The 12,129-nt window shown below is 39.3% G+C and overlaps 1 protein-coding gene across 1 annotated transcript in view; it reads right to left on the bottom strand.

Moving 5' to 3' along the window:
* pex14 (peroxisomal biogenesis factor 14) overlaps window positions 1-12,129 on the bottom strand; it is a 250,989-nt gene that overhangs the window by 53,985 nt on the left and 184,875 nt on the right. Inside the window, exon 6 of the mRNA XM_060852067.1 lies at window positions 8,960-9,062. Coding sequence (XP_060708050.1) covers window positions 8,960-9,062 — 103 coding nt within the window. The remainder of the gene's footprint in view (window positions 1-8,959; window positions 9,063-12,129) is intronic.

The following is a 12,129-nucleotide window of genomic DNA, read 5'->3' as shown; positions in this document are numbered from 1 at the left end:
CACAAGATTACAAAAAAGGGAAGAAATGGGATAAAGGAATAACGATGGCAAACAGTACAGAGCAAACAGGAGGTTCAATGAATGGAAATCCACAAGCCAGAATATAAGAAACCTTAATATACTACCTGAAGACATGTTTGCCTTTGCACTCTAATTAGTATAAAGGTTAAGGAGGACTGAAAAATAATTTATCACACAAATTACTAAGTCCCTGCATAATGTTTAAATTGACAATAAATTAAGTAGATGGTTACACAAGATATCACCAAAATAATTTCAATTCATAAAACAAACTAAAATATTGACCAAACTTAGCAGTGTCTGCTCACATATTGTTCAAAATGCTTCAAGCAAGCACAGGATTGATAGAAAAAAGGAAAAAAAACTGTTTCTAAAGCAGGATGACATTTTAAACATGAATAAATGCAAGGTATTGTGCCATTAGAAAGTGGTTTGAGTGAAGAAAACAACCTGCATTACTGCAGTAGGAAGAAGAAATGCTGGAGAAACTCAGCACATCTGGCATCATCTGTGGAGCGAGAAACAGACAGCTTCTGCATTACTGCATATATATTTTAATGACAATGGGAAATCTCAGCTCCAGCTTACTGAGCCTTTCCAAAATGTTTATTGAAGGAAAAAAATAGAAGCGTTACTTCAAAAAGTCTTGTTATTTTCAAAACAATTTGATCGTAAACTGATAAGCAGAAGATAGACATTTCTTCACAATGGCCTTACAAATTTGAGAGCTCCCATGATGTGCAAATTGCATAAAAACTTAATGCTGAACGGCACAAGATTTCATCTATGATGACACAATCGTATCTCATTTTGTTACCATTTTGAACAAATCCATGGTTTGTTTTGAGCACCGGATTTTGATACTGACATTACTGTTATTGACGGATGTAATGCAATTTACAATTCAAAGCTTGAGAAGAAACTGAAAGAATCAAAGTGACGTTTTTCTTATTTATATAACCTTTCAAGATCTATTTTTAAAAAGACCTGTTACCACTCTTAACATTAATTCCCATCATTCCCAGAGTGACGTTATCAACGTATGTTGAGAAACTCTAAGATTCGTAAGCCACATCCATAGCTAGTTCTATTTCCACACTCCTGCCCAGCAGGATAGAAAACTAAAAGTATCCGAGTGGAATAAAAACTAGGGAGAAACTCAGCACGTCTGGCAGCATCTGTGGAGCGAGAAACAGAATTAACATTTCAAATCTGACATGATGTTTTGTTGGAGTGCAAAGTAAATTTCACCACATTAGCAGTGTTCAATTAGAAAATAATCATAATATTTTCGATCTGGATTCAGATCATTGGTTTGGTGTAAATTCTGTTGAATAATGAAAACCTATGTAGATTTGCAATGATATCTTATCATTTTGCTAGTGAAAAGGCACAGAAATCATACAGGCATGCATCTAATAACTTAATTTCACATGATTGTCATTGTTTCTGATTTTCCAAGGCATTCATCACAAGTGTAGCTCATGTGTTAGAGTAGTCTTAACTGTAGTTTTTTTTAGAATTACTAACATGCTTACTGGCCTCAACAGTCAGTTTCAAGATACATGTGCACCACTTCTACTTGCAGTTAGGTTTCATTATATTCATCAGTTACCTAGAACTTGGTCAAAGTGCACAGATGAAACAATTTCCTCTGTTTTAGGATATAGTCAGTAGTTTCCACACTGGCCTTTTTGAAATACTAAAGAAGGATCTTAATTTCTGAGATTTGAGCAATTAACACTACCTTTCATTTTTCAATTATATGCCACTTCTGTAAAATGATGCCTATATTATGAGGATTCTCACTAAACTCTCTCAAATTCATATTGCACCGATCCTTATATTTTTACTTTTCTTTCCCAACTCTACTAAATTTCTTCAATTTATGCAGAACCTTTTTAGCTGGAGAATTCTGTTGCAGCGTTACCTAACCATTTGGTAAAAGATGAGTCATATTGGACTGTTGCTTGCATATAAAGTACAAAGTGTTAAATGACTGAATTGTGCAGCCAATGAAACTACTGAATACAAGAGTCTCTGAAGCTCTGAATTATCCTCTTCCTGTGTTTGAGTCTCAAAAATGCCACTTTACGCACTGCCTGATCTCAAAGCATTTTGTTTTTGTTCACACTGTCTCCCACTCTTATTCTTTCTCAGGATCTCTGGGTTCCGAAGATCCTCTAACAAATTAAATCCTCCCTTCAAGTCCTCAATAGTGTAGATTTGTCATAAATAGTGTTTCTGGGATTTTAACTGGTTTCACTTTTATTCTTTTCACACTCTAGAACATGGCCCTTCAGATTGATTTCTTTAGAAAAATAGACTGTAGCACTCTTTCTGCTTGTATTTCAAAACAGAAGTTATTTCACTGATACAACAAAAAATACAGTACCTGATTATTGGAAAAATTACGTAAGCAGACCTGATTTATGTAGCTCCTGAACAAGGGTTTTTTTAAGAACAAAGTTTTGAGGATGTGATTTTCAGACAATTACTTTAACACATTTAAAAAGTGACATTTATTGACACAGCTTGCGGGGGTTGTTGAGTTAGGTAATATCCATTTGTAATGTTTCATTTTATGAATGATTCTAAGATGGAGTAAAGATTGATTTCTGATCTCATCCTTCATACAGGAATGTAGCCATGATGCTACTACTATGTAAACATGAGCTACCTTTATCTTTCTCCATCTGCTGCCACATTTTGGACATACACATACTATCAATCGTTTTTAGGAGTTTCGTAGTCAAAAATGTTTCCTGTGTACCAATAAGAGATTTCATTTATTCACCATGCTAATTTGCAACACTACCACTCCTAATGAATGCAGTATCTCCTAAAACTACTTGTTTTCCTATTTCAGTCACACAAATATGTATAGGAATAAAATGAACTGTTCAAAATTCCATGGAACAGCTTTACATATTATCAGGCTCCTGTTACCTCTCCATGCCAGGAGAGTTGAACTGGAAGAAAACTTGGTTGGTCCCTCAATAAAATGCACCATTCTGAAGAAGGGTCACTGGACCCGAAGCGTTAACTCTGATGTCTCATCACAGGTGCTGCCAAACCAACTGATTGGCAAGTTCTGTTGTTTCTGATTTACAGAATCTGCAGTTCTTTTGGCTTTTATTTAAAATGCACCAAGTTCTTCTTGGTGCTTAACATAGGAAATAAAATTTCAGTTAGCGGAAGAAAAACCCATTATCATTTAAGTAACAACTAAAAATTACAGTGATATTATTTTTGGACAGATGAATCAAGATGCGCTGAGTAGTCTTCCCTTCGGAAGACTATCTAAGATTACAAAGGGACCTTGATCAATTGGTCAATGGCCTGAAGAGTGGCAGATGGAATTTAATTTGGATAAACATGAGGTGTTGTATTTTGGTAAAACAAACAAACAGGTTCAGGACTTCTACAATTAATGGTAGGACCATGGGTGATGTTGTAGAACAGAGACCCCTCAGGATTCAGCTCCTTAGTTCTTTGAAAGTTGCTTTACAGGTATACAGGGTAATTAAGAGGGCATTTAGCACGCTTTCCTTCATTGTTCAGACCATTCAGTGTAGGAGTTGTGATGTTATATTGAGAATGTGCAGGACATTAGTGAACCACTTTTGGGGTACTGCATAAAGTTCAGAACGCCCTGCTATAGGAAGGAAATTAGCGAGTTTTGAGAAGATTTGTAGTTCAGGTCGAGGTACTGGATGTAAGTTTGCTCGGTGAGCTGGAAGGTTTGTTTTCAGACATTTTGTCACCATACTGGGTAACATCATCAGTGAGCCTCTGGTGAAGCACTGGTGATATGGCCTGCTTTTTATTTGTGTTTAGGTTTCCTTGGGTTGGTGACGTCATTTCCTGCGGTTTTGTCATCTCCTGGTCTTTTCCTTGGAGTGGTAAATGGGATTCAAGTCAATGTGTTTGTTGATAGAGTTCCGGTTGGAATGCCATACTTCCAGGGATTCTTGCCCGTGTCTCTGTTTGGCGTGTCCTAGGATGGATGTGTTGTCTCAGTCGAAGTGGTGTCCTTCCTCATCTGCATGTAAAGATACTAGTGAGAGTGGGTCATGTCTTTTGTGGCTAGCAGATGTTCATGTATCCTGGTGGCTAGTTTTTGTATGTTTGTCCAATGTAGTGTTTGTTACAGTTCATGCAAGGTATTTCGTAAATGACATTAGTTTTGCTTGTTGTCTGTATAGGGTCTTTCAAGTTTATTAGCTGCTGTTTTAGTGTGTTAGTGGGTTTGTGGGGCTAGCATGGTGCCAAGGGGTCTGAGTAGTCTGGCAGTCATTTCCCAGATGTCTTTGATGTAGGGGAGACTGGCTAGGGTTTCTGGATGCATTTTGTCTGCTTGTTTGGGTTTGTTGCTGAGAAATTGGTGGACTGTGTTCATTGGGTGCCTATTCTTTTTGAATACATAGTATAGGTGATTTTCTTCTGCTCTTCATAGTTCCTCTGTGCTGCAGTGTGTGATGGTGGCTTATTGAAATAATGTTCTAATGCAGCTTCGTCTGTGGATGTGACCCATCCTATCACCTTAAAAATATGGCCCCTTGTCTTGAAATCCACCATTCTTGGGAAGAGACACCTACCATTAACTTGACCTATACTCATGATTTTGTAAACTTCTATAAAGGTCACCATCTAACCTCCTATGCAGCAGAGAGAAAAAAAAATCCTCACTATCCAGCCTTTCCTTATAACTCAAAATTTCCATTCCCACAAACATCTTTTCTGAACCCTCTCCAACTTAATAATATCCTTCCTATAAAAGGGCGACCAGAATTGGACAGAGTACTCCACAGGAGGCCTCATTAACGTCCTGGATATCTTCAACTTGACATCTCAATTCCTCTACTCAAAGGTCTGAACAATGAAGGCAAGTGTGGTAAATGCCTTCATCACCATCCTGTCTACTTGTGATTCAACTTCCAAAGAACTATGAACTTCAACCCTAGGTCACTCTGTTTTATAACACCACCCAAGGCCCTACTATTAATCATTTAAGTCCTGCCCTTATTTGTTTTACCAAAGTGCTTGCATTTATCCAAATTAAACAATCTGCCACTCCACAGACTTTGAGCAGTTGATCAAGATCCCTTTGTAATCTTAAATAATCTTCTTCACTGTCCACTTTACCAGCAATTTTGGCATCATCTGCAAATTTATTGACCAATAAATTCTCATCTAAATCATTTATAGAAACGACAAAAAAAAGGGGGATCCAGCATGGATCCCTGTGGAACATTACTGTTAACAGGCCTCCAGTCTGAAAGACAACCCTCTAACACCAACTCTGTCTCCTGCCATTAAGCCAATTTTGTATCCAATTGCCAAGTTTGCCCTGAAACCCACGTGATCTAACTTTATTAATTAGACTACCAAGTGGAACCTTGTCAAAGGCTTTACTAAACTCCAAGTGAAAAACGCCAACAACTCTGCCCTACTCAAACTTCTTGATTACTTTCTCAAAAAACTCAATCAAGTTTGTGAGACACGATTTCCCTCACACAAAGCCATGCTGACTGTCCCTAATCATTCCTTGCCTCTCCAAATGCATATAAATCCTATGTTTCAGAATCACTTCCAACAACTTACCTGTCACCAAAGTCAGACTAATAGGTCTACAGTTCCCAGGCTTCTCCTTACACCCATTCTTAAACAAAGGCATAATATTAGCCACTCTTCAGTCATTCGGCACGTCACCCGCTGTTATACATAATACAAATATTTCTGCAAGGGGCCCCGCTATTTCTGCCCTAATTTTCCATAATGTCTCTGGATACATTAGATCAGATCCTGGAGATTTATCCACCTTCATATTTTCTAAGTCCTCCAGCACGTACTCTTCTGTAATGTGAATTGCTTTTAAAAACATCAATATTTATTTTGAGTTCTCTAGCCTCCATTTCTCTCTACTTTTGTACAGTTTTTACTGTACAAAATATTCATTTAATATCTCACCCGTCACCTGAAGTTCAAACAAAGATAAACTCTTTGACCTTTAAGGTGCCCGACTCTCTCTCTCTAGTTGCTCTCTTACTCATAACGTACTTGTAGTATCTCTGTGTGCTGAATGCAGAGTTACTACACATTTTCTCCTGTCTTTACAAAAGATAAGCTGATGGAACATCTCAGATTGTAAATGAAGAAACTGTCTTAGAAACAAAATATATTAATTTCCAGTGAGGTACACTTTGCTTCTTGTTTTATGGAAAATAAGTAAAATAAGCACTTTGGTGTTAGACAGTACTCAATTTCAAAATATGTTTTATTTCATGTTAGGAATAACCTGGGTTTACTTTACCATTCTTACTAGTCTCTTTATATCTGTGACTGACTCTAGAACAATATCTCCTCTCCCCAGAGTCTAGCAAATCAGTCTTTCTGCTTTAGCTTCCATTATCTTGACGATATTTATATTTGCCAATACAGTTTTGAAGATGAACACATACCATAACTGATGGTCCTTTTGGAATGAATCAGAATGCAATATTAATATAATATTTATTTGCTATTTCCACAGAGGGAAAAGATGTAGGGGAGACCTGGGGGGCGGCTTTTTCACACAGGGGGTGGTGCGTGTGTGGGATGGGTTGCCGGAGGAAGTGGTTGAGGTGCAATTGCCGCATTTGGGAAGTGTTTGGATTGGTGTATGAATGGGGGGTTTTGGATGGATGTGGGCCGGATGCTGGCAGGTGGGACCAGATTGGCATATCTGGTCGGCATGGACAGGTTAGACCGAAGGGTCTGTTTCCATGCTGTACATTTCTATGACTATATAATAAACCCTTTCCACTTTGCCAATTTTCTAGCCTTTCTACGTATTGCATAATCATTAGGGAACTCGTCAAGTTACAGAAATTATTTTTTGGACTTTTAATACCTTTTAATTGCAGGCAACATCATTAGATATACGTAGAGTCTGAGAGCTCTTACGGCTTTGCAGTTATGTCCATTCTGAGCTAGAAAGCCTGGATTCAAATCCCACCTGTTCCAAAGGTGTCCCCTTACACATCTGAACAGCAGTGTCTGTGTTCAACTGTATTTGAACACTTCAAAAATACAAGGTGTGGTGTGCATTAATGCAGAACTTGCATTTTAAAAAAAACCCTCAGTGTTCTGGACACTCATGCATTTTCAGCACTATTTAAGTTATTTTAAATGATGGAGAAAGTGTCAGGTTTATGTTCGAGTTTGCTAATAGCCCTCAGACGGGGCTAGAGTGCTTTAGTCACCTGTAGCACAGAGGAAAAAGATAAACTGGAGCTCCCCACTCCAAGTAATGCTTACTGAACATTTACACATTTGATAATCAGATAAAAACAGGAACAGGTTTGGTTGTTCTTCTCTCTGAAGTCTACTAGCTTGCTGACAGTTACATGAAGAAAATATCAGACGGCCGACAGTGCCCTTGAACTTGGAACTCAAACAAAAATCAGAGAATAGAAAAGAAAACTCAGTGTAAACATATTTCCAAATCCTCTATTTGTTAAACACAAGAGAGTTTGTGGCTAGTGGCCCTGTCTCTGTGGCAGAAGCTCCATATTTGAGGGGCATGCAACGTGCATCCACACAGCAGAGAATAGATTGATTGTCAACCTGTAAATCTTCCAACATGCCTATGGCAGATGGTAACAGCAGAAGTGTTTCCTGGTCAGCTAAAACTGTGTAGTATTTGCAGACACAACTGCCACTCCATGTGTAACCTCTTGCCACAGGCTGTAGGCCTGGTGAGGTCCTCCTCACTTCAAGGGACTGCTGACGATTTGTTGAAACTTTGGGTGCTTTTGCCAATATTTACAATTGGTAAAACACGTAGGAAGCTGTGGTTTCAAAAACATTCCTTCTGAAATGAGGAAAATAACAATTTTGATCAAAGATATCACTATACTGCCTTGCAGTACAGTGACCAATCAAGGATCATTCATTTTCAAACTGCTGGAACCAATTGTTGACACTGTAGAGCTAGCTTCCTAAGGTGGTTATCCTCAATACTAAATCATCCAGATCTTAGACTTCCATATGGCTTATATGTAAAGAAGGAAACACAAGCCAAACTTATTTAGCAAGGCATAATCAGGCTGTGTAGAGAGAAAAGTTCCCGACATGTGCAGCATAATTACTTTCAAAAGCCCAATATAAATCGCTTACATCACTGCAGCAATTTTCAAATATTTCCCCTACTCACATTTCAGTCAAGATGATTAAATTTCTCTCATGCTAAGGTTACTCTCAGCAAAGGGCTACATAAGTCATGCAAGTAACTGGAAAAATTCGAGAAATCTTTTTTTGGCTCAACACTAAGTATAAACAAAGAATTGGTCAGTGTAAGTGCAACTTGCTTTGTTTTTCTGGCTCGTTAACCCAACCTCGAAAGCTAATCGACAATAACAACTTCACAAACCCAACTGTTCCAGATGCTACGCCTATTCACACTGTCTGAATTGACACATTTAATTTTGTGAACATTTTTATTCATCCTAGCAATTTCATACTGCGATATCAAGGCCAGTTACCACAATGACTCCATAGAGTTCTCAAAATTAAAGGTCAAACCTGGGAAAAAAAAACGTTAATTGGGAAAGAAAGTATTCTTGCAGATGAGAATCATCAACCTTAGATATGCATCATAATTCAGTTACTTCAAGTTTTGAGCATGCACATCACAGCAAAGAGGCACAATTCAGGTTGTCGAATCTCATCAAGGTGTTGGGGGTCAAAAGATTACACTAAAATCTGTTGGGGGTCAAAATCTTTTCACTAAAAGATTACAAACTACTGACAGTAAACAGAGTTTCACAAGAACAAGAAGCTAAAGGCTTCAACTTTTAAATTTGAAAGGTTGCATATCAGAAAACTGAACTTCACTTACAAAATTAAAAGTGGAGGAAATTTAACAGAGAATTGTTATAACATTAGTCTTCACCTGTCTGTGTTATGGTCCCACTCAGCTCAGTAACACCAGACTCAATCCTCTGAAGATGCTTCTTATCTTCTTTGCTGGCCACTAGAAGAGGCAGAATGTATCTCTGGAAGAACAACAGTATTGAAAAAGATGAACAAAGGAAACTCACTTCCTTCAGCATTGACACATTATGGTTGTGTACGAACTACTTACAAGACACACTGCAGTAACTCATTGAGGCTCTTTTGATATCACCTTCCAAACTCATGGCCTACATTAGTTAAAACTGGATAAAAGCAGCAGATTCATGGAAACAACATCACCACCTGTACAATTCCCTCCAACTCCTGATGTAGATACAGCCAGTGTGCTCCAGAAATTTGGCCTAGTGACAATGAAGGAATCAAATATAGTTCCAAGTCAGCATCATTAGGCCAATACTCTGGAGCACTCGAACTGCACACTGGCTGTATCTAAATTTCATAGGCAGCGCAGATTCATGAAGGCAGCTCACCATCTTCTCAAGGGAAATTGAAGCTGAAAATAAATACTGGCCTTGCCAAGGACTCCCACATCCTATGAATAAGTTAAAACCAAAGGATTAAAATATCTCATTTAGCTAATTTAGTAAATTCTCTCACTCATGTATCTCCTGTCTTCTCATTATTATATTCCCTTCCAATCAGCGCACTATGAGTAATCAAACAGACTATAAGAAAGGTTTCTATCACAGTGCAGTGCTGCCTCTTGTAGGATTTCACGGCCGGGAATGTCATATCTTCCCATTTTATTTCACATGGAATTAGCCCATCATCACAACTATTTACTTGCTTCCATTGCTAAAGCAGAGGTAGTTGCAGGGCCACAGAAAGAGCCAGGGCAGTGGGATTTGGATTGCAGGCACACCGGGGCTCCTGCAATGCTGTACACCTCCATCATGTCAAGTTACAACCTACAGTAAGGAGGAGTACTTTCAAAGCGCTCCACACAGCACATGACTTCAACCACCTGTAAAATATCCCTTTCTATAATAAAAACAGCAAATGTTGGAGAATCTCATCACGTTCTGCAGCATCCATAAAGAGGAGAAAATGAGGACTGCAGATGCTGGAGGTCAGAGTCGAGAGTGTGTTGCTGGGAAAGAACAGCAAGTCAGGCAGCATCCAAGGAGCAAGAGAATCAACGTTTCAGGCATAAGCCCTTCATCAGTGAGGCTTAGGGGACTGAGAGATAAATGGGAGGAGGTGGGGCTGGGGGGCGGGTGGGGTGGGGAAGGTAGCTGGGAATGCGATAGGCAGATGAAGGTGGGGGTGAAAGTGATAGGTCGGAGAGAAGGGTGGAACAGATAGGTGGGGAATGAAGATGGCCAGGTAGGACTGTCAAGAGTTGGAAGGTTGGTACAGGGATAAGGTGTGGGGGGAAGGAATGGGGAAACTGATGAAATCCACATTGATCCCATGTGGCTGGAGGATCCCAAGGTGGAAGATGAGGAGTTCTTCCTCCAGGCATCGGGCGGTTCAGGTTTGGTGATGGAGGCGGCCCAGGACCTGCATATCCTTGGAGGGGTGGGAGGGGGAGTTAAAGTGTTAAGTCACAGGTGGTGAGGTTGGTCAGTGCGGGTGTCCCAAAGATGATCTCTGAAACAATCCACAAGTTGGTGTCTCATCTCCCCAATGCAGAGAGGAGACCACATCGAGTGCACCGGATGAAGTAGATGATGTAGCAAATTCGACAAGCTCACCACTCTGCATGAAGAAAATTCTCCTGTTCAGACCTAAATGGCTTACCCCATTTCCTTAAACTGTGACTCTTGGTTCTGGACACCCCTGCCATTGGGAACATTCTTCCTGCATCTATCACATCTAGTCCTGTTAGAAATATATAGGTTTCTATGAGATTGCTCCGCATTCATCTGAACTCTAGTGAATATAATGCTCACTGATTCAATCTCTCTTCATGCATTAGTCCCGCTATCTCAAGGATCAGTCTGGTAAATCTTCACTACACTCCCTCCATTGCAAGAACATCTTTCTTCAGATAAGTAAACCAAAACTGCACACAATATTTCAGATGTGGTCTAACCAAGGCCCTATATAAATCGCAGCAAGACATCCCTGTTCCTGTACTTGAATTTTCTCCCTGTAAAGGCCAACATAACATTTGCCTTCTTTACTATTTGTTTCACCACCATGCTTACCTTCATTGATTGGTGTACAAGGGCACATATAAGATCCTGAGGGAAATTCAGAGGGGAGAGGGGATCATAAAAGGATGTTTCTCCTTGTGAGAGAAAGAGCTTAAAAATAAAAAATCTCCAATTTAAGCTGAAATTGAGAAGAAACATTTTATCTTAGAAAGGCCAAGTGCCTGTGAAAATTATTTCTCTAGAGAGCAGTGGAGGCTTGATCATTGAACATTTTTAAGGACAGGTTAGATAGATTCTTCACGAACAAGGGATTCAAAAGATATTGAAGATAGGCAGTAACGTGGAGTTTAGGCCACAACCAGATGATTTTGTCAAAGGATGGCATAGACCTCTTGCTCCTAATTTATATAAATCTATTTTAAAATCACATGCACAGTTTTGTAACAATTCCTATGAGAGATCAGGAAGGACTTCGTTTCTGACTGAGAGTTTGATGTACTAATCCCAACTCTAGAGACCCAAGTACGTAATCTAGGCCAACATTTCAGGGCATTAGCAAGGAAGTGTGGCACCTTTGGCTGAGCCATCTTTTGGATGGGATTTTGAACCCTCTCTGCACTGTCAAGTGAAGTTAAAAATCTGAGGACCATTAGATAAACACCAGGGGAGCCTCTCCTGGAGTTTCCATGACATTATTCATCGCTGAACCAACATCACCAAAACACATTAACTGTTCATTTTAAAAGAATCTAGAATTTATTTACTCATTGCTGGACATGGGACTTGGATCTGCGGAAATTACTACCTTTCTTAACATGACTATTTTATAAAAATTCCTTGATGTAGAGCACGTTGAGCTCATAGTGTGGAAGCAAGCCATTTGACCCTCCGAACAGCATGCCATTCAGACCCACCCCCTTACCCTGTCCCTGTAACCCTGCATTTCTCATAACTTATCCACCTAGCCAGTGTATCTCTGAACGCTATGGACAATTTAGCATGTCCAATCCACCAAACCTGCACATCTTTGGAATGTGGGAGGAAA

Source organism: Hemiscyllium ocellatum, chromosome 37 (genome assembly GCF_020745735.1).
Source record: "Hemiscyllium ocellatum isolate sHemOce1 chromosome 37, sHemOce1.pat.X.cur, whole genome shotgun sequence".
Classification (NCBI taxonomy): domain Eukaryota; kingdom Metazoa; phylum Chordata; class Chondrichthyes; order Orectolobiformes; family Hemiscylliidae; genus Hemiscyllium; species Hemiscyllium ocellatum.
This window is presented reverse-complemented; position numbering and strand designations above follow the sequence as displayed.